We start from the raw sequence: 22,668 nt of genomic DNA on the forward strand, positions 1-22,668 counted from the left end.
AGAAGCAGTGATAAGTGAGCTGGGCAGTGATTCCTCCTCGTATGAGGATTGTTTAGACGAGGGTGCATGGTCTGGGGAAGGATTTGAAAGCTGGTCTGTGAAGGATTTGAAGGACTAGTGCTAGTTTTGGGCTGCTTGTTTCATTTTCTCTTTGCCCATCTTTCTGCACTGTTTGAGGAGAAGGCGTTGCATCTGATCTGGAGGAGGTCATTTAGTGCACGAAGGAGGAAAACCATAGATCTTGTGATAACTGGGGTATTTTATACCTGTTTTGTACTGTAAAAATCTGCTTATTAAATTTCACGTGTTCTTAGCAGTAAGTAGCCTAAGAGACGTACCCTGGCATTGAACCGTTACTGTTCACTTGGCAGTTTGTGCTTTTTAAACTTGCATCTGTTTCTCCTCTTCAGCTGCAGAGAGCAACAAGAACACACATGATAAGGTAGCTGCTTGTCGGAGGGACATGAGCCTAGCTTAAATACAGTTTCTAAAGAGTGAGATCTTGAAAACACATTCCATATACTCTTCAGCAATTTTAGCATCTATTACAGAAGAGAATCTTAGCTTGTGCTTATGGCTAGGTTACTTATAGGGAGATGTATTTGTAGCTAAGAGTACACATGACATAAAATTTAAGAGGGATTAGGGGACTTTAATGAGACTTGCACAGTGAGGATTAGGGAGATGACCATTAAAGGTGTGTGCAGAGCAGGTGGCTATCTTCAGCACACATCTTTTAGGCTTTAAGGAAAGGAAATCCTTTCAGTTCAGTTCTTTCTCTGCAATACTCTGATCGCATCTGGATGTTTGTTCAAGGTCTGTGTTTTCTTACTACAAAGTCCTTGGTTAGAATCTTATTCTGTGTTCACCCTGTTGCTGCGGAGTGCTTAATCCAGCACTGAACAGAACATTTTTTCCATGCGGAGCTCAGCAGCTATATTGAGTAATAGCAAATAAACTGTAAATAGATAATCAAGATTACTGGAATTGTTTCAAATGAAAGGTTACACTATATAGTTAGGATATAAATGTTGTTCTTATGAATTTGCATAGATACCATGAATGTATGCATGGCTTTGAATGATGTATTAAAATTTATGGAGTAGAGCTTAGACAACACTGTGCAATTAATCTTCTCTACTTTGCTGGAATCACACAGGCCTATCCTGAAAGCTTGTTAGCCCACTTCCCCATCTGTCCTCTCAGTTCCTACAACATCCCTCCCATTTCCTTCCAAATCCAGACGGGGGGGGATTGTTTTTCTTTTTCCTCACAGTTCTTTGTCTTGCTTTAGTCAAAATGACTGTTACTGTACAATAAAAATCAATTTACCACATGTATTCAGATTTGCTAATAGGCTTCCTGGGCATAAGGGAACCATAGCCCAGGAAGGTTGTGAGTGCTCCATCCCTGGCAGTGTTCAAGGCCAGGTTGGATGTAGCCTTGGGTGCCATGGTTTAGTGTGAGGTGTCCCTGCCCATGGCAGGGGGTTGGAACTGGGTGAGCTTAAGGTCCTTTCCAACCCTAACTATTCTATGATAGTGTGAGATAGGTGCGTTAGGACTGAGATACGCTTTCCTCGTCCTAGATTCAGTCACATTTAATGCTGGGTTGCCTTCCATTTCTAGTGCAGATTGATTCCCTTTTATGCCACTGCCATTTGCCAAAATCCAGCACAGTCTGCAAGTTCCCCATACGGTTTGCGTGCCCGTGCAATATGCTTAGCACATGGCTTCTCGTTGGGTGTGCTCGAAAACTGGTGGCCTTGTGTTGTAGTGTGTTCTTTGCAGTTCTTCTTCTTTGATTGTCAGACTGTAAAGGAATTTGAATACTTTGATATTCTGCTGTGCAAACCAGACTTTGTAACTGCATCTGTTGTTTGGGTTAGACAATTGGTCTCTGTGTAGGATTTTCTCTATAGAAGAACTGAAGAGCTGTCAGTCAAACAGCTGGCAGTGGATTGTGCTGGACTTGAGGGGCTGAGATGCTTTGGGAACATCTCCCCAGGCGTTTTCCAAGGTCTGTGCCACTTGAAACCCTGCTGAGTAATGCAGCAGCTTTTGCATAGGCGCTGCTTTTGGCTCTTGGTTGAGAGAGTGACTTGCCTGGCTGGAAGAGGGAGCTGTGTGATGGAAAGCAAATAGCTCTGGCTGTAACTTTAGATTCCTGGCCAGTGTAACGAAAGATGAAAGAGGCAGTGGTGATACTGCTCCGGAGAAGCTTTCCCCCCTCCCTGTTCTTGAGGGCAGCAACTTGCTTCAGTCTCACAAGGAGGTGACATGGAGCTATTTCTTGTGTGTCTTCATCTTGTCCATGAATATGGAGACTTTCTTTTCAATATCCCAGTAAATTGTTTCTATGAAGTAAATGGATTGAGAGTCCAGAAAAAGTACATAGCTGAAATACCTGCATCAAAATGATAGGTGTTTGTGTGGAAACTTTCACTGCTCTGTTCCTTTTTGTCCTCTGACCTCTTGCATACCTCTCTTGCTGGAGGAAGCTGCATGCTCCCTGTCCCTTTTCACCCCGTGTTCAACACGTCAGGATGGGGTATTGCCATATTAAACCCATAGAACCTAATACTGAGGATATTGTTGCTGCTGAGCAGACTGCTGTAATGCATCGCGATGGCACCTTGAGTGCTGGACTGGAAAAACAGTGTTGGATGAAAGTCGTAAGTTGATTTGGAGCCTGAGGAAAGCAGCTGAGGTGTCACCTGGAGATGAGGACAATATTGTTTGCTTCACCTACGTAGAAACATTTAAAAGGATCCGCAGGAATTAAAAGGATTTATGAGGATCTGTTTCTACAGTGACATCAGTAGCTATATAAACAGCACATCAGCAAGACAAATCCACATGAGGTAACACAAGGTGAAACGCTTCTGCAGGGAGTGGAGTGCATTACAGGACTCATCGTTTCCTAGCAAATTGCCTTGGAACAGCTTACGTGGAAGCCTCTGTTCTAGGTGTTTGAAGATGGGTGTGAAGCTGGAAGAGGTGCAGAGTGTTAGATACAGAAAGTGTTCCATGTGGTGCAGGGAAAGAGGTAGGAGTAGCTTTATGTGGATCCTGGAACATCTGACAAAGTGGAGACTGAGCTGAGCTCTTAGGCAGAAGCTCTTCCCTGTGAGGGTGCTGAGGCGCTGGCACAGGGTGCCCAGAGAAGCTGTGGCTGCCCCATCCCTGGCAGTGCTCAAGGCCAGGTTGGACACAGGGGCTTGGAGCAAGCTGCTCCAGTGGAAGGGGTCCCTGCCTGGGTGAGCTTTAAGGTCCCTTCCCACCCAAATCATGACGTTCTGTTCTATGATAGAAAAAAATAGGACTGTGTCCCTGCCACTTTGAGCTGCTTTGGGCAAACACTGCTCGGGACAGCTATTGCACTTTTAGATTTAGTTCCCTTTTTTAAGGTGTAGGAAATGACTGTCACCGGGATGACAGTGAGCTACTGCTGCTGAAAATATAACTTGAGATGAGTACTAACTTCCCTGGGTTTATAGGTTGATGTCACTTCACCGTGGTGTTAGATTTCTGGCCCTGAGTGCTGTTTAGGAGCTGTTGTTGCCCCATAGGCTGTTACCTGGACAGGCATCAGAGGGGGAAAGAGACTGAATTTGCAGGTCAGATGTACTGCGGTGACATACTGTTGCCCAGTCCTCACCAAAGGTTTCAACCTGAGATCTTCCTTTTCACTTCCGTATGCTCTGTGATTATAGAGCACATGGTGGTTTTTCTAAGGGGAGCGCTTCCTAAACTGTGGAATAGTTTGTAGTCTTCATTGGCTCAGATTTGAAGCCTGCAGGTGCTGGGTTATTGCACCATCACAATGAGAAGTTGGTGGGTCATCATCTGTGTGAATCCCCAGCCCTGGCATCCAAGTATCCTCTGGAGCGTGTCGCATAGTGTTCCAGTCACATTGGAAGCCTGAGGTCTAGTTGGACTGAGATTTCCTCTAGCTGTCCTAAAATCCACTTTCAATTTGGTTAGCTAGCATGTAGCTTTGAATTATTGATAAGTATTATTACTTCTAAATTTCTCAGCTTCAGTTTCTGCTGGTGTAATTAATTGCTGGAAGTCCCCTTTATTACAACTGTGCCGAGTTGTTTTGCACTGTTGGAACTGAGGAAGCTGCTGAAATGGTTGTTTTAATCCAGAAACCTCCATCAGCTTTGTGAAAGTATATAAATAAAAGCGAAACCCAAGTGCTTCCTCCCTCTATTTACTTTGTTAATAAGCGGTGCACTGGTATTGGGGTAGAATGTTGGTGAAGGTGAAATGCAGGGATTTGACTCCTGCTCTGACAGTGATTGGCTTCTATTTGACGTTGACCCATGTGTTTGTCATTCTTCCAGATGCTGCCCTTCTATTTATTCTGACAGCTTTTCCAGCTGAGAAAGGTGGCCATGGCACAATTAAATGCAAAGATATGTACAGTATGGACCCTAATTCTTCCTATAAACATGGAAGTTCTGGCAGGTGATTTTCAGGCTGCTAGGAAGTTGATGGGGGGGGGGAAGTTAAATCTCTTCTGGGATGTTTTAAAGCACGAGTTTTCTGCTTGGGCAGAAGGAAGAAATGCAATGAAAGGGTTTTTCCAGTTGTACATTTGAATTTTAGGAGGTTTTTGGCCAGACTCTTGTTTTCTGCCCACATCGCATGGATTGACCAATGGGTATTTTCACATATGCGTGGTCTTCCCTCAGAAGCTTCATAGCTGAAATGAGCACGTATTCTAACGTGATGCACTCTATTTCCCTCTTCCTTTGGCTGTCTGTTGCCATCGTGACACTAGATCATGGAAATAATCAGCTATTCAGCGACAGACTCTCAGCTGCTGTAAACAGGAATAACCTCAGGAGCTGCTTCATGTGTCTGTAAGAGTTCTCCTATTTTTCACACTTAAACCACTGTGTTTTCAACCTTTCTGCGTATGTGAATAGTGGCGAGGGAAACTTGTAACTGTCTCTGTTTAGAAGAGATTATCTTTAACACTTCTGTTTCAATGGAAACAAATGTGTTCTTGATCCATTCCTCTTTCAGAAGAGGAGGGGAATAGAGAAAAGGCCTGGATTAGTAGGTGAGTCTTAAAACATGTCAGGAAGGGTAGCAACATGTATAAAAACACTTAAAAGGCATAAAAGCATCGCAGAAGGATTTTCTTTGAGGTTGATTGACGTCTGTAGAGAGCTGTTTTGACATGCAGCTGAAATCTGTGTTAGTATTGTTCTGTATTATTGGATGTAACAGCAGTTGTAATTAGATTTTATTCTTAGGATTAGAGAGGTGATGAAGAGCCTGGTTTTGAAAGATCAGCTGAATAATACGAAGAGTAGAAAACAATTAAGGCTACAAGACAGCACACACTGACAACTTCACTAATAACTCATTTTCCTTATATGTGCTTTTAGTGGTAGCAGTAAACAGGAGGTGAACTGGAGAGGAAGAGAAGAGACAATGCATTTACTAAGATCACATTTACTCTGAATGTGGCAGGCGTTGCTCTGTATATGGGCAGCTGTTGCTGCTTGACAGATGGAGTCTTAAGTGCAGATCAAGGTTGATCTAGCAAATGGATTCCTCTGGCTTTGTTTGGCTCTGGCTATAAATCATGAAGAGCCATGCTAAGGAGGGGAGTGTACTGAGGGGTGAGGGCTTTGTGTCTGGGATTGGGGATGTTGCTTACCCGGCGTTGGTCTAACAGGGAGGGTTTTCTATTGTCTTTGTTATTGCACGGAGTTGTGATAGTGTTTTCATAACAGATGAGTTGTGCAAGTGGAGAGTTTTAGATAAGGCTTCCTCTGTAAGGATGTTGTTAATACTTTATCTGCGAGTCATCCTCTGTTCCATCACAACAAAACATGGCTCGGTAACAAAAGGAGGTTTTACCAGTGACTGCTGTAATGAGGTATTCCTACAAGCAACATGGATGGTATGAATTCCATGGAATAAATAAACTCCACAACATGTTCCCTAAGAAGCTTGTAATGCAAAATAAAACCACCTTGCCAAGCTGGAGGGGTTTGGAGCTGTTACAGGATGAATGTGAAGCATTACACGGACACCTTATTGACACGATATTTATGTGTATGTGTTACTACAATAGCTATAGTTGAAATTCTGTGGTTTCACTACCATAGCTAACTGGAACACAGATGTGAGCAGCACTGCAGGCTGCATTAGGGCATTATTTTTGCAGAGATGAATGTAGAAAGATTGTAACCTAAACAAAAGTAATCCTTTGTGGGGTGCAGGATGCCATGATGAAATCAGGATCTATATAGAATCATAGCATGGTTTGGGTTGGAAAGGACCTTAAGATCATCCTCTTCCAACCGCCTGCCATGGGCAGGGATACCTCACGCTAGGCCGTGTTGCCAATGAGGCAAACGGGAATTTTGAAATAAAAACTATGGAAAAATTGGACTAAAGGAAGGAATTCTTTGAAATAGTGGTTTTCAGGGAGTGAAAGTGGAGTTTGTGGCTGCAGTGATTTTTAAGGCCTGCCAGATTTCAATGTATTTCGATTGAAATAGTGTGAACCTGTAGTGTTGGAATTTAGCAGCCCTTTTTCTCACTCAGTGGAGGTGGTCACGTCCTTCACTGACAATCAGATAAAGGGCTGTTTGGTCAATTGCAATGACAACACCTGTGTATGCAGTAAACCCAATTCTCATTTGAGCTTCTATACCAGGGCCAATGGTACACTTTGCTGTGCAGCGCAGCGGTTTGCTTGGTGCCAAGTGATTGCTTTAGCTGTTATCAGAAGGTATTTCTGATGAATTGGGAGAGGAAGGCAGTGAAATGTAATCTGTCAGTGTTGTTCCTGGGACTAACCTTTGCTCCTTCATTCTGGAATGCAGGTTCTGTGAGCATATCTTGTATTCATGAGGGGATGGAGGATGAATGTTCGTAGGTGAGGGAGGTGTTTCTCTCCAGGTTTGACACTCAGTGCTATGTGTAAGCAGGCCAAGTGGAGAGTGTGTGTTCAAGTGAGACTTGGCTTTATATCATCAGTTTTCCGAGTGGAATAGAAAACAAAAGAGGGCAAATACAACTTGAGAATTGATGAAAATAAATCCTCCTTTAAAAGGTATCTCCATGTTCATGTTACTGCTTGATGGACCACACTGGTCCTGTATTTATGTGTGCGATTGGATGTCCTTTAACTACCCATTGAATTACCTTTTATCCCCTGTCAGAGCGTGAATTTTGGGCAACCTATTTGGGTTTCCTTTTGTCCTAAAGAGATGGTTTCGTATAAGGAGCATCTGGTAGAAGAGCATGTGTTGCTTTAAAGCATCTGAAGTAAAGTAAGCTAAAATGGAAAGATGTCTGCTTTGTTTCAGCATGGACAGGGAGAGCAGGTCTATCAGGTAGTCTTCTTCAAAGTCCAGAATGTGTTATGGATGCTTTTACCGACAGCAGGAGAGATATTTAAAGCAAGAAAGGATTGGAAACCTTGCTGTAAAAGGAGTGGCTAGTTGTACATAAAAGCTGATAGAGATTTAAGGCTTTTTTCACTTGTATTGTTTGTTTAGCAAAGAAAGATACCTAAATGTGTGGAAAACAAAGTAAAAACACATCTGCTATCAGATCAGCTTTCAGCTGCTGCACTGTTTGCTCTGTATAAAAGGCATCTCGGAGCTATTTGCAAGTTTAATAGGAAAATGGGTTTTGTTGCAGAAAATACATATTGATCTCTTTAAATACAGCCATCTTTTCAGTGCTGCTAGGTATTTGCAGGTAGGTGGATATCAGGTTAACAGACAATAGGGAGCTTGCTGGGAGTGTATTTGCATCACAGCAGGGTTTGAGGCAACAGACTGCAGTGTTTGAAATACAGTATCCTGTGAAAATCATCCTCAAGTGACAAATTTAGCTTTCCCCTTTTGAACATGTGTTTCTATTCAGGGCTGCACCAACAACTTACAAAATGGATTATCCTCTATCCATTTGTCTAATTGGGGAGAGGAAGTGATGGGCCAGTGAGTAGGGAAATAGCAGTGGCTGTAATTTCTAGTTGAGGGCTACACAAATAAAGCCCATCCGTATTTTGATGGGGGATTGCAGTGTGCTGCACTTGGATTATCACAAGGGTAGCTAAGGGAGAGAAGTTAAGCAACCATTTGGTGTTTGTGGTGGGCTTGGGAATAGAAGAGATCTCTCTTCCAAGTCCTCTTGGTGTGCTTGCTTTGCCTACTAGAGCATGGAGTTAGAATTACATGGTCCAAAAGAGCTTCTTAAACTCAGTGCCATGTCAAGATGCCAGTTTTCATGTGCAGTACAGCTTCATAGGCCAACACTTGATTCCTTCTAATGCCACCACTGACTCACTGCTAGAGCTTGGGAAACACAAGTGAATGGAGAGCGCATGAGAAGATGGATTCTGTATCTCAAGTGATACAGAATCTTGATCCTTTAATCTCTTCAGATTTTCATGTATATTGGCCGATTGCATGCCCTATTTGAAGGCATTGCGGGTGTTTTTCAGTTGATTTAATCTTCTGTTGGTTTCTTAAGGCTTATTATTAATGCTTGTGTTGAAGGTCTCGGAAAGCATCCATAGCCATTGTTCTAGTGTGTTGTAATAGAGGACTTTTACTGGGTGGGGGGGAGCTAAGGCTATCTAAATAAAGTGAGGCCATGTAGCGATGTGGTACCTTTGTGGTGCTGCTCAGCTTTTGTGTCTTCCACAGTGCGTTAGAAATGAGTGTCCATGAGGAAATGCATCCGGCTCTGGTTTGAGATGGGCATTTGTAAACTATCAGGAAAAATCGCTGGGAGCGATTTACTGCACCCTTAAAACATCAGAGAAGACCGTTTTAAATGGCATGCATGCAGTCAAGCTTATCTGTTGCTGAAGGAGCTCTTAGAGTGATTATTTAATTACTTCTTTTTAGTGGCCTGCATTCTTATTCCTACCCCTCCTCCCTTTTCCTGTGTTTCATTGACAAAGAAAACCACTTCTAAGCCAGGAGGATACCCCGGGATGAGTTAGTGCCTGAGCATCTCCAGTGCCTTTGCTTTCAGTGGCGTTTCAGTGCTCCTTTCTGTAAGGAGACCTTTGCTTTGTGTCAGAATTGTTGGCAGGTTATATCTGAATGCACCTTGGAAGAAGAACTGTTCAGTGTTGTGGGCATGCAGAAGTGCAGGGAAGTAATCGGTGTGGGAGATGATGTAGCTGGGTGCCTGAGCTGCAGAACGGTTGCCTTTATGAAACTGGGAGCTGCAGACTACAATTAGCTGTCATTAATTTTGTTGAAGAGAAATATGTTCCATTTATTGTACAATCAGGAGCCAGGCTTGAATGAGTTTAAATAGATGAAATCTAAATTATACTGACAGTCCATTAAACAGCAGCAAAACCCCTTAAAGAAAATGGATTCGCTATGATACCAGTTTATAATAAAATCATTTGCCAAAGAAGAGCTCCAGTCCAGGCACTGGGAATACTCCTGTGAGTTTCAAATGAACACAGTAAATTGGTTGAACCATTTATTGCAGAACAGGGCTCTAGCACATTGTTTTCTGACAAGGAGCCAGCAGTGTTGCTTGAAATCTGCTCAGCAGGCAGTGACACTAAAAGATCAGACCAGCAATTTGTTTGTTGTCAGCCATATGGGGGGAAGAGAGGCAAGTGTACAGCTCCCTACCTGTCAGTGGGAATATTCTTCCTGTTAAAACCATGTGTTTGTCATTCCCAGCGCGTTCCTCCCTGTTTCTACCCTGGTTACTAAACTGTCATGCCAAGTGTGTTGCTGTTAGATACAGTTAAAGGTTTGTTTCCATTATTGACCTTTGTTTCCAAGGGTTTGGTAGCTTTCCTGTAGTTGAAAACCAGGCAAATGTAGATTTCAACATTTAGAACTCACTGATAGTTGCAAATACGTATCCAAATATACCTTTTGTTTGGAAGGTATTGCTTGGTTACTAATCATCTGTAACTGCTAATAATCGTGCTCCTAGTCATATTTAACTATGGGAGGTGGTGGTGAAGGCTGGTGGCATCCAACTACCCGAGCCATAGCAATAAAGAGCTCTGCTGCTTGGGGGTTCCCACTAGTTTTGGCTTGGGCAGAGGTGTTTGGAGAGAGCAGAATTGCCTCCTTGTGCTTCACTGTTTGGCAGAGGGCACAAGGACGAGGAAACCTTTTAATTTTAGCCACTGGAATGGAGGAATGTAAATACCCTTAGATTCTGGGATGTAAATACCCTGTCATTATTTGCCTATCCCACAACTTGTATTCGGGATATACACATAAACATGCAAGGAGTATCTGTCTCCCTCTCAAGTCCTTATATATATGACTCTGTAAGCTCTATAAATAAAATTCTCTGTCTCTCAAGGAATTGGGGTCAGTCTTGATAAACAGTTGGAGTTTATTTTCCTCCTTTATTTTATATCTGGGATGGTTGTGATGAAACAAACCTGGTTTTGCAGGGCTTGCCTGGATAATTCCTTTTACACCTTCCCAGCACCGTCATACAAATCCCTACTGTGGTCTAAGGGAACCTATAGATTCAATGAGAGTGGTGGGATAGGTTCTGTCTGTATGGAGTTAGAAGGGGTGGGTGTGAAGCAGGAGTGCAGGTGTTTACTGCAGGGGTATTTACACCTGAAGTGTGTTTCGTAGCACGCTGATGGGATGGTTGAATATAGAGCGCATGTAATTACTGATTGCATGAGCCTGGTGATTCAGCTGGTTGGTTGTGACAAAGTAAGAGATGATGTATGTACCTACACTGTTAAGAATGGGGGGTTTTGTGCATCTGGCATATTGCTTTTTGCAGCCTATAACATAGACTGCATGAAGGAAAGCAAAATAAGGGGAAGATTGTGTAATCCAGTAAATACTGGGCTGTCAAAGCTGGGAAGTGCATGTACATTGGAATTCCGGTTGCTTACAGCGACACCAGGAACTGAGCGTGTGACAACGGTGGGGGGGCTGTAGGCAATTCCTTGACAATGGCTTTCAAGGAATATCTTCCCTGTGGAAGTACGGCGCTATGCGGAGAGCCCGAGGCTTTGTTTCTTGGATGATGCGTGAACATAAAAGGATTGTAATTGTGAAGATGGTTACTCCATAAACTGCAGCATTTAAGCTGATAGAGGTTCATGTGTTCAGAAAATTGAGGTGGTTGCATTATTTTTTTTCCTCCAGAAGATCTTTAAGGCCATTTATTGGAGCTCTAATTTTAAAAGCAGCTTTTAGTGTGGGAATATTAATGTAACCCTTCAGAAGTAGGGCACATCTGGTGAATATCACAAGCCCAAAGGCATAATGACTCTGTACCATGTGTCGTAGAAATACTTCATCTCCAGTGGGACGTTTTACACGAAATGGGGAAGTAAGCAAATGCACTTGCGGTTGGAGACAGGCGGTGAATCCCGCTGTGCAGGGAGCTTGGTTTCTGGGCTCTGTTTGCCCATTGTAGAGGCAAAGGTTGTGGAAAGACCCTTTATTTGTACTTACATATCTGCAGGTCAGTGTAGATAATCAGGCATCTCATTTTCTGTTAGCGATGCGGTTCTGTCTGTAAAGGGGGTCAGGAGCTTGGCTTAGCAAAACACATCCTTTAAGTTAAATTTTCCTCTATGCAGGTGATGGAGAAGCCAACACAGAATGTAGTTGGTGTAATAAGGGCTAGAAGAGGGAAAAATGGGAAGGGAAGGAGACTGAAGGGTTTGGAGGCAGACAGAATACAGGCTAAGGAAAGTACTTCAGGGTTATGACTGCCTTGCAAGTTAAAGGGAAGAGGGAGAAGGAGGGTGGAGGGATAATGGTGATGCAGTGTGCATAGTGTGATTAACTTGTGCTTGTTGGCAAGGCCTCTTGTGAGGCTGGATTTGAGTCAGGTGGGGTTTGGAGAGAGGTTGTCCTAGAGCAGAGAAGAGCAAGCACTGCAGTGGTAGCAGTTGGTGAGGATCCATTGGCCTTCTGGATCGTTCTGCTTTGTATCTTGTCTGGGTATCAGTGCAGGCATGGCTTGCCCTTCTGTTGCCGAAGGTCTGAAGCTGCAGCCAAGTCCACTGGCGTACACACTTCAGAGAGGGCAAACGAATCACTTGCTCGACTTGGATGAGTCTGCATCAAGTGGAATGGCTTAAGGCCACTGAGTCCTTCATTCCGTGTAGTGAGATAAGTGATGTTTGGAGTAATGGATAGGGAAGATTATGAGGGGAGAGGAGGGGCAGCCATGAGGCATGAGGGGAGCTGAGCGGGGCAGTTGTGAGGGGAGAGCAAGGGGGGCCATGAGAGTTGATGTGAGTGCATCCAGAAATGTGCTCCTGTTGGCATTTCTCCACTTTCTAGCTTTCGCGACGCAGCTTTGCACCTGGATTAACTTGTTCTCTTATCTATATGGCCTCTATTGCTTTGGAGGCATCTTCACTGGGTGTCATCTTTGTTTAAAATCTCGGCAGGCAGCCAGCAGCGTCTCACTTAAATGCAATATACTGGTGAGTCAACATGTTTGCTTTATCTATAGTAGATGCCAGATTCTCTTGCCTTTGTGGCAGCCATTTCAGAGGGATGCTTAGCTCTTTATGCTGTGTGCTGTCTGATAACTCTCTGAAAATGAAGCTTGCAGAACGGAGATATTAAGAATAAAAGCTTGGAAGTTGTGTTCTTTGCTCTATGTGAAATTTTGTAGCTTTTTATGCAATTTCCCAGGGAATCCTTGGAAAAATTCCTGCAAAGAAGTGATGGAGCACTGTGAAAATGGATGGTTCACCCTGGGATACTGAGCAGTTAGTCTGAGTCTAGATGGATAGATCAGCCAGGGAAATGTGGGATAACAAGTACAGGAGTACTTTGATAAGGTTAAATTGCTATAGCTTCTGAATAAACTGGATTGAATCAGACTGCAACAGTGCAAAGAGGCGAGGAGGATGCCTTTGGTGTAAGGTAGTTCAGATGCTTGCATCCCAAGGGAGACTGACTGTGGGATTTTCAGGGTTACGGATGAAAAGTGCTATATAAGCGTGAGTTACAAGGCAAATAGATATTGTTCTGGTGTTGATGGCTGATTTACAAGTATGACATTTCAAGCTTTTAAAATGTGCATATGTGAGTGTTGCAACAGCTGCTGTATCCAGGCTAAGAAAGACACAATTTGATATTGATACTTTGGAAAAGGAAAGTTTGTATTTGAACTAAATGGGCATTTTTCTTGATTCTGCAGAGACACTGGAGGATGCTATATAAAACTGCTTATTGTTATTTTGTTACTAAGAAAGAAAACAAGATTTTAGTGCATTTTATATCCATGAAGCTTCTATTTCTCTTGAGACTCCTGGTGCAAGCCATTTGGTTCATCCTGTTATTGATAGCAGAAATGTGCAGCATAAAATCCTAGAGTGGTTTGGGTTGGAAGGGCCCTGCTGTTAAGTACGTTCCTTCTGTATGCTGAGAGAGGAGCTTTACTGATGAGAATTCAAGTTCTGATTTTGTATTAATCCAGATTCTTATCCTGTGTCTGACTCGTGCTATGAAATAAGCAATAGGTTTTCAGCTTAAAAAGAAAGCTGTTTCATCAGGCTCGTTTGACTTTATCAAGTGCTGTCTCAAAGTGATTAACAGGGCAATTTGTGATAGATGGGGAACAGTGTGGTGAAGAAGCCTGCTTTACGAATAGTGTTGCAGGTAGAAATGTGACAGTTGGATTTAAAGGCTTTGCTTCAGATGGTTACTATGGCTTCTGTGATGAACCACCAAGATAAACCCTGTGTGGGTACCAGGCAAAGCATTTGGATGGATGCAGATGCTCTCATTGAAGTCACATTCCAGCTGCTCTTCATCACTCAGCCCTCAGGTTGTACTTTAGGCATTGGATGGGAGATGCTCCTGAGCAGGTCATCTCTCCTGTGAACTTGTGCTTCATGGATTTAGCCTTTTAGTTCAAGCAATTGTCTAATCTATTCACAGCCAGTAGGATTTGTACTAAACAGATTTTTATTGCAGTGAAAATGATCTGTTTTAAAAGCCCCTGGTACTTGAGTTCTCACAGCAAGGTTCTGGTGACAGTTGAAATGATTGCTTTTAGCTATTTGCTGGCCTTTGTATTCTCTGGGGTTTTCAACCACAGTGCTTGTCATGTGAAGAGTTTCTTTCCTTCTTCAAAGCAGACTTTGTTCAGCAGAAGTCCATGGTGACCTGCTTGACTCTGATACTTCTGTGCTCTGACCCGAAGCACCTAACAACCAGCCTAGTCGAAATCGTGAGTCAGTATAACTGAGAAACACCTGTGCCACATGGAAAATCAGACACAACGAAGTAATTCTGATATATATTGTTCAAGTGCTAGACATCTGAAATGCCTGGCCCTTCTCCAGCTTGGTTGGTGGAGCTGCTAAGACTCTTCCTGCTCTTCTGATAGTCCTAAGGTAGTGCTATTGAGCAGCAGCTAAGTTTCTTTTCAGTTAATCTTCGAGTTCTTCTCAGTGGTGAGAGGATTCCTGAGTACAGGTTGGGTTCGAAATGCTTACTGAAGGGTTTCTTCTCTCTTTCAGGAAGAAGATGTTTTATTGCTATAAACAATGCCTGTGCTTCTTTAGGAAAGCTCTTTGTGGAACATAAGAACTAGAAAATGTCTTGAACAAACTGTAGATTTTCCGAGACATGAAGCAGGGTATTAGTTGTGTTTTGAAACGTGTATTAGAAAACTCAATCTTCAGAGTTTTTCTGCAGAAATCAAAGGAGAATGATTCATACAATAGCTGATGTGCTTTGTACCTGCTGTCTGCTGAAGAGCAGTTACCTGTCAGAATATAAAAGGAGAACACAACGACTGTCCTTTATTTGTTTGGCTTTGCAAGGAGCATCTTTGCCTTCTAGCAATCTGTGTATGAATTTCTGATTTCTAAAGTCATTATCATTAATCAGGCTCTTCTTTCCCACCCTTGCTGTAATCTTATTCTGAGGCACTGCTTTTGTTGGGGTTATTGCCAAGCCTGTTTTTCATACAGCAGGCCTTACTGAACAGCAACCTGGTAGAGTCCAGTTGTGAAAAGCGAATGAATAATTACTCAGTTTCTGTCATGTCAAATGTAACTTGAGAAAGCCCAGTCTCTCCCTGATGTAATTGTGATTTAGTTCCCTGCATTTCGTCTCTGCTTGGTTGTCTTGGTTTTCCTCACAGTGAGAGGAGAAAATATGTTGGTGCTCAGCTCTTAATAGCGAGCTAACCACAAAGGCTGTGATTAGTTTCCTGTCTGATGTTGATCTGGTTCATAGGTTGTGACCTGGTCATTGTTGTTAACTAGATGCAGAACGGTCTTTATATGGGCTTCCTTTTGTTTTTCCAGCCAAAAGTCTATTCTAATGCAAGTCAATTTTGATGCAGTTAATTCCCTTATTTATCATCATAAATAGTTCCTATTTTTAGATCACACTCAGAATAAATTACATGGGATGCAAATGACTGGTGGTTCTTGCTAAGCTGAAGTTGTTTAAGTTAGCCTGGTTTGATGTTCTTTCTTGGAGGTACAGAAGTTAATTGCCATTATTTTACAATCTTGTTTCCTTTAAAGATTGCGTATATATTGAAAGCCGCCGGCCGAATACCCCGTATTTCATCTGCAGCATTCAAGACTTCAAACTGGTAAGGAAAACTTTCACATCTCCTTTTCCCCTGCCCCATTCTCCCGTGAGCTGGTGATATTTCTTAGTCTCTGTCTCTTCCTGTAGCTCCTGTGTAAATCTTTAGCTTATGAAATAGTAGCTGTTCTGCTATTAAGACAGCGATCTGTCTTTGGTATAGACTTAGTTAACTGGGCTGTAGAGTTCAGATTGTGCCCTCTGTCATTTTAAGGTTTGGTAACCCACAGGAATATGAACTTGGAGTGGTTTTGGGAAATGGTGACTCAGGAAGTGAAGTTTTTCCTGGGAAGTTAAATTTGGTTCTGCCTTTACCTCTGGCTTTATATAGCACAGCTGTGTAAATGGAAGCATATGGGCTGAGCTGTGGTGGCTGGTTGATCTCAACTGATGGTGGGCTGACATTTGGGGATGCAAAGAGAGACTAGCCAGTATGACAGGTTTGATGTGGGAAAATACAGCGTTTAAGAATGCTTTAGCACTTTATCCTTTTAAAAATGAGAAGCCAGGGTCTTCACTTCTGCCTTACCTGCAAGAACAAATCAGTTGGAGTTGTGGTTTGCCCCTTTTTATCTGAATTCGTACACTTCAAAGCTAAAAGTGTTCCTTCCCAGCGTGCTGGAGCTGCACAGAAACCCACTTGTTGCTGGTGCAGTGCAGAGCAGGAAGGCACCTTCCTTTGCTTGTCTGGGATGTCGCGGTGATTCGGGTAGTGTGAGCAGGGTATTTGGACAGGGTAACTGTTCCTGCTGGTGATCTGGCTGTTGTTGCTTTGTGGAAGTACTGGATGTGTAATAAATTGTCCCTATCAATGCATAGTCCGTAGATACAGATCACCCACTCTGTGTTGCTATCAGAATGCATCTTCCTTTTCCAAGCTTTTTCACTCCTTACAAGTGTTTGTGAGACCACAGGGAAGGAGAAGGTGTAGGCTTTCTTTCAATAGTGATGTCCATGGTAGTGCTTGGCACTTGTGAGCATTTCTGTCTGCTTTTAAGGGGTTGAATTTGTAGTTACCAGCCTCTAGCGCTGGGTTAAGCCACAGTTGTGCTTTTGCACGTTAGCAGGTGCTTTTGTGTCTGATTGGAATTACAATGTGGTTCCAGTCACTCGGGGCAATACCTTCCTGCTGAGTTGCATGAATTGCTCAGGATATTAACAACAAAAGCTGAAGTTTCTGTTGTCAGTATTGGTCTTGTACAGGACATTAAGTCTGTTTGCAAAACTGTGTGGGAAGTGCATTGCAGTGTGGTTTGGTACCTTTAGTTGGGTGGTTTCTCTTCTGTTTGCAACATGCAAAGGATATGACATGAGGGTTGCTGGCAGTTCTGCATGTTTTTTCACATGGAATTAATACCATGGCTTCATGTTTACTTTTGCCTGCTCCGAGTTCTTTAATTTCTTTGGGTTTATTTTCTTACTGACATCATGCATAAAAATTTGTAGAAATGACAAAGCCAACCCCCCCCTCGATGCCAGTGATAGCAGCAAAATGAATCCTCAGTGCGTTTGTCACTGTCGGGGGAAAGCGAAGATGTGCAGTGGAAGGGACGCTGATTCCTCGTCTGGTGCAAGGTACCAACAGGAAAACAAGTCTTGTTTTGCCTTCAGCTAAATATGTCAAGTGAAGCAGCAAAGTTTAAGTCAACAGCTTTGGAATGTCGCCTACTAATTAAGTACATTATCACATTGGTTGTCATAAAGTAGGAGGTTTTGGCTGAGGGTGTGACTCTTTACCCTATAGTTCCTGTTGTAGGTGCAGTTCAGGCACACTGTTTATCAGTAAAACACCATAACAGTTGATGGTGGTGGTTTACTGATAAAAACAAAATGTAAGCTTGCATTTAAGAAAAAGACTGAAAAAAACCACGGGAAAATAGAGGAGGGAGTTAAAAATGACAAAGCAGATGGTTCTTTCTTGAAATAAACTGAGATTTAATTTGCTTTATGCAGGAAGATCTTAAATCATAATTAGATGTGATTGTTTATTCCAGAACTAGAAAAGGATTCTATCGAGTCTGGCAGTTCCTTCTAGGCTACTGTTCAAACTTCCTTCATTTGGCAGATGAATGACAGGAGGCAAAGAAGATAGAAGCAAATACTGAAGCAGAGTGGTGTAACCCCTCTAGATGCGCTTACTCCTTTTACTCAAGTTGCATTAGAAACAGCATCTTTGTGGTTAGAACTGTTTTGTCTGCTTCGCTTTCACAAATACCAGTGTGGAAAATGGGGTGAGATTACTTATAACCCAATGAAGTCGTGCTACTCCAGAAGCAGATGTTACAAATGATTTCAGAGCAGCTTTGTATTCTCTTGTCTAGACCAGCTGGCTCTCGAGTCAGAAGATGCAATGGTGCGTTAAGGCTTGTCGTGCGGGAAGAAGTGAAGCAGTTTGATCAGTCCAGCTTCACTGTGTTAGAAACTGTCATGGGTAACATTTATCCTCCCTTGTCTTTTCCACTTCTGTGGTGCTGGATTCCTTCAAGCTTTCTGGGATTCATATACATAACTTTGTGGAATTGAGAAGTAAAATATGATTAACTACGATGTGTTGTGGCTTGCCCTGATTTTTGGTGGGTTTTGTGGGTTTTGGTACACAAGGACATCCACTAGGGTTTGGAGATGATGAAACAAGCTATCCGTTAGTCATATAGATGGATGTTTATCAACTTGCCTTTCTCCTATGATTGTGAATCCAATTGGTGACTCCCATTTGTTGGGGAGCTAACAAGTTTGGCTTTGTCTCACTAGTCATGTGTAGAATATTCTTAGTGAGAAAGCAATGAGGAATAATTTGTCCTTCTTTAAAAGCTTACTTATGGCCTAAAAGCATGAAGGCTGCAGCAGGATTGCTTACAGCTTGTAGGTATATGAGCTTTTAATGGCTTTTGTAAGGTCTGCCTTCTTGTTGTTTAAACTCATGTTAGAACTTGGGTCCTAACAGTTTACTGCTCAATTCGGTTCTGAGTTCAGGTTTATTGTATGCTTTTGAAGGCTTAGACCAGGTTTGGGAAGTCTCTTACATTGAGTGATTCCTGAAGGGTCGCTTGCAGGCATACTGAGCCTTTGCACCTTCCACTGAATTCCATTGAGGAAGAGAGGGCACTCAGCAGCCAGGGGAGCAAAGGCAGGAGTTGCCTGATAATCTTGTGACCGAGTTGCTTGTCTTTAAACGTGACTTGTACAAATAGGATGGTGATGTTGTAAGTATGAATGGAAGATACTTCAGTAGCTTGTGGCCCCTCAAGTTCCTTGGTGTTACTGCGCAGGGCTATGTTATGGCTTTAGAATTACTGCCGAGCCGAGATTCATTTTATTGAAGTTTTAGGAAACCAAACTCACTTTCTGTCGCTGTTGTTCATAATGATGGGTGATACGGAAAGTACCACAGCGAGAAACGGTTGTCTTTAAAGAAGTTTTCATTTGTGTCTTTTCTAGTGGAAGATGCCACAGCAAGTACAAGCACATTTGCTTTTACTTTGCCTTGCCACAGAATGACAGTTGGTGTGAAAAATGCCTTCTAAAGAGGTATAGTTTCTTTCTGGTGTAATGGGTTTTTTTAGGATCCAAGGAAATTCAGTGCTCGTTCAGGACCCAAGCAAAAGGCTGGCAATCAGGAGTCAGGCAACAGTGAGTAATTTTAAGGCACAGGGTCTTGGATCTCTTCTGTTGTTCTCATCTGTCTGAACTTCGCTTAAAAAAGGCAGGTGGATGGGATGCAGGAGCTGGGGCGAGGGAAAAGTCACTCGCATGTTTCAGCTGCTGGCTGCATGCAGAGATGTGAGGGGTTCAAAAGCCAGCTGCCCGCCGTAGGAGCCTTTTAGGTTCAAAAGTTGCTAAGAATCGGGCTGGATAAGGGAAGGGATAACAGGGAAAACACACGAGTATTTTTCCTCTCTTTTTTGATGAATGAGAAGTGCTGGGCATCCATTGCATCAGATGCCTCCTTAAACCACTTTACAATGTTCTGGCTTTAACAGGTCATAGTTTCAGCGCTTGCTTCTGAGCTATTTTGTCTTTGCACAAGCAAGAACTTTGCGTGTTTTTGTTGTCCTGCCCATGGCAAGAGGGGACATGTATTTATTTTAACCTCTTTTTAGTGCTAATTCATTTTGTACTGGATTAATACTATCCTCTTTCAGGATTCAAGACCAGATTATCCTTCAGGACTTTGATTAGAAATGAACTGTGGTGAAGCAATGCCTAAATCTGGGTTTGGTGTATTGCCTCATGTTTTTATCGGTTATTAGGTCTTCCTCTTCCATTGGTGATATCCAATATTAGCTCTGAATTACCATGTAGTATGTGCTCTGCTTCCTTCCAAGCAGGAGCACATGAGGGCAGCTGGGCAAGAGGTTGGGTTTAAGTGGTCTTCTGTAAATCTGGATTATGATTGGCTTTAGAGCAACTTCTCTAACCTTGTTTTGTTCCTTGGAAAGCACTTCTTTACCCGTTTATTTTAAGCCTGTGTTATCCATCTTACAGTGTCAGTTCCTTTAAAAATCCTGGTTTTTAAAATAAGAATCAGCAAAATACAATTGGGAAGCTGGAATATGTGGATAAAGCTTGTAAAAGGGTATAGTAACGTGGCTTTAATACTTCATTGACGTAAATTGTCTGTTGAAGAACTGTAAGGAGGAAAATGGTTGGAAAAAGGGAAAAGGGATTTTTTCCCCTACTACAGCCTTGCAGCTTTGGGTTTAAATTGCATTGGCAACTCAATAAAAGAGAAGCAGTTTATACCTGTTTAAAATACCTGTCCTACATAAGTGTTAGTGTTAAGTTTTTCTTTGAATAAGGTTGTTTCCATCAAGGGATGTCTCCTGCATGTGAGCCTGCTGCTTTTCACCTAGTTCTGCAATAGTACCACTGTTTTCTGGCAGTGCAGTTGTTTCAGCTGCAGCAGACTGCTCTCACAGAAACAAGTCTGGTCCTCAGAAAGCTATGGAAGCATTCTTCTGTTCACTTGAATTTGGCAAGAGACAATCATAAAACTCCACAAAGTATTTCTTAAGTATACTTGGGTGCTACAAATACACTGATCACAGCAGAATGATGACGACCGGGCCATTTTAGCTGGTGAGGAAGTGGGAAGGGGTGAATTGTCTGCGGACCTCAAGTTTTAAACTATAATAAATCTGAAGTAAGGAGCTGGGAATCAAATGTTGCTTCACACCCTCCCCAGAATTGCAGCTCTTCACTCATTTCATGTAGTCCTTCAGAAGTAAGCCTCAGCTCAGTTATTTACCCTGTCATTGCAGTCTCTGTATTGAAGTCTAAGCTCTGCTAAAGAACAAATCAAACCTGGCCACAATCATTTTGATCTCCTTGTTCAGCAGTTTCTTGAGGAAATAGCTAAGGATCTGCCCTGTCAGTTCTGTTTCTCGTTCACACACCAGTGCTTTTTGCTGCTTCGTTCCACCCAGCCCCTTAGCCCCTCAAAGAAAACAAGTTCTTTTCTCTTTATTAACTGATGAATGCCATGCTTTGAATATGGAAATTCTCACGGAATTCCTTTTTGGATCGGACCGTTTGAAGAAACAGATTGGGATTCTCATCAGGTGGAGGATAGAGCTTCATAGCTATCATTTTTTATTCAAGAGTAGCATTTCAAGGTTGTCTATTGTACTTTAAACCGTGGCAGACTCAGTGCATTATAACCATTGAAGTTTATCTGTTAATGGTTAACAAGTCCTAAAATTCAGTCCTTTCTATTCATCTTAATCACAATGTTGGTTGTGATTACATCCAGATGATGAAGATACATGATTAAACCTTAGCCGACTGACTTGTATGATAAAACCCCATTGATATGTGACAGTTTGGTTAATACACTGCACAGTGGTCAGTGTAGTATGAGATGGCTTCGGCTGCTCCTCTGTGTAGGACCCCTCCGAACTGGAAGGAAGCTTGTGTCAGCACTGCAGACTGGAAAGCAAGGAGGTGTGCTATGTAGTGGTAGCTAATAGCGTATAATGAGTGTGAAATGTTCAGGCAGACTGCAGGGCTGTTACATAGGGATATATAGGTAAGGCTAACTAGCTTGAATAATTAACCAGCTTGTTCAATGGACCTACCAGAGAGGCATGGCAAGGTGTTTCAAAGGATGTGATCTGTTTGGTCAGTGAACCTCTGCTGTTTTAAAGCCAAGGCTCACCCTGCTGCCTGCTCTGCCCCAGTGGCTTTCTGTGGAACACTTGGTGTTAGGGACAGGCCCTATTTATTCCTGGCCAAGCACTGTCCTCAGTGAAGGTGTGTTAATGACAATGTGAACTTACCCATGACACAGCATTAGGTAACCATTTTATAACACAGATACATGCCCTCCCACTTACATAAACTAAACCGGCTTTAGGGAGAGCCCTGTGACATGGTGAGTGACAAATCCAATAGGAATATTCTTTTAAGTCACTAGAATTGAAGCACGCACTTCTCTCTGTGCAGAGGAGCATGGACGTGGACACGTACCAAGCTCTTGATCTGTCTAGTGATGCGAACAGCTTCCTCAAGAGGGGGAAGGCAGCAGCTTTAGTGGGATGTGAGCAAAATAAAGCCTGCAGTGCTGGTTACAAGGTTATTTTAACCCAATAAAACCTTCCTCCTCACCTTAAATAAGCAGCTGTTGGCTTCAATATATGATGCAACAGTAGTAATTGCATTTCAAATGTGAATGTTAATTACGCAGTGCATCTAAACCCGTGCGCATCCCTCTTTGATTACTTGTCTCAATTTAAATATCAAAAGTAGTGAAGAGCCACAGCTATTGGAAATACACTTATCTGTATGCAGAGATCAGGAGTAAAGTAAGATTATGGAATATTAGTGTTTTGGGAGAAAGAAACAAAGCATAATGCAGGATTTGCCTAAATTTTAACTCCCCCCCCCCCCCCCCCCCCCCCCCGACCCCAAGTGGGAGCATACTGATTTGAACACATAGCTAGTCATAGCACATTACACTTAGGAGTGTATTGAGTAAAGAGTCCTGATTAATTTACTGAAACTGAGGCAATTCCAGTTTAACTTTGAAATTGAAAGGGGGGAAAAAAGACCCAAAATGAACAAAAAAGTGG

The 22,668-nt window shown here is 42.6% G+C and overlaps 1 protein-coding gene across 4 annotated transcripts in view; it reads left to right on the plus strand.

Moving 5' to 3' along the window:
• Positions 1-22,668, plus strand: part of RERE (arginine-glutamic acid dipeptide repeats) — a 221,527-nt gene that overhangs the window by 71,013 nt on the left and 127,846 nt on the right. For all 4 annotated transcript variants that reach the window (XM_065696874.1, XM_065696875.1, XM_065696872.1 and 1 more), the window contains exon 3: positions 15,532-15,602. In XM_065696874.1, the coding sequence (XP_065552946.1) occupies positions 15,532-15,602 (71 nt within the window). The remainder of the gene's footprint in view (positions 1-15,531; positions 15,603-22,668) is intronic.

Source organism: Lathamus discolor, chromosome 16, assembly GCF_037157495.1.
Source record: "Lathamus discolor isolate bLatDis1 chromosome 16, bLatDis1.hap1, whole genome shotgun sequence".
NCBI classification, from domain to species: Eukaryota; Metazoa; Chordata; class Aves; order Psittaciformes; family Psittacidae; genus Lathamus; species Lathamus discolor.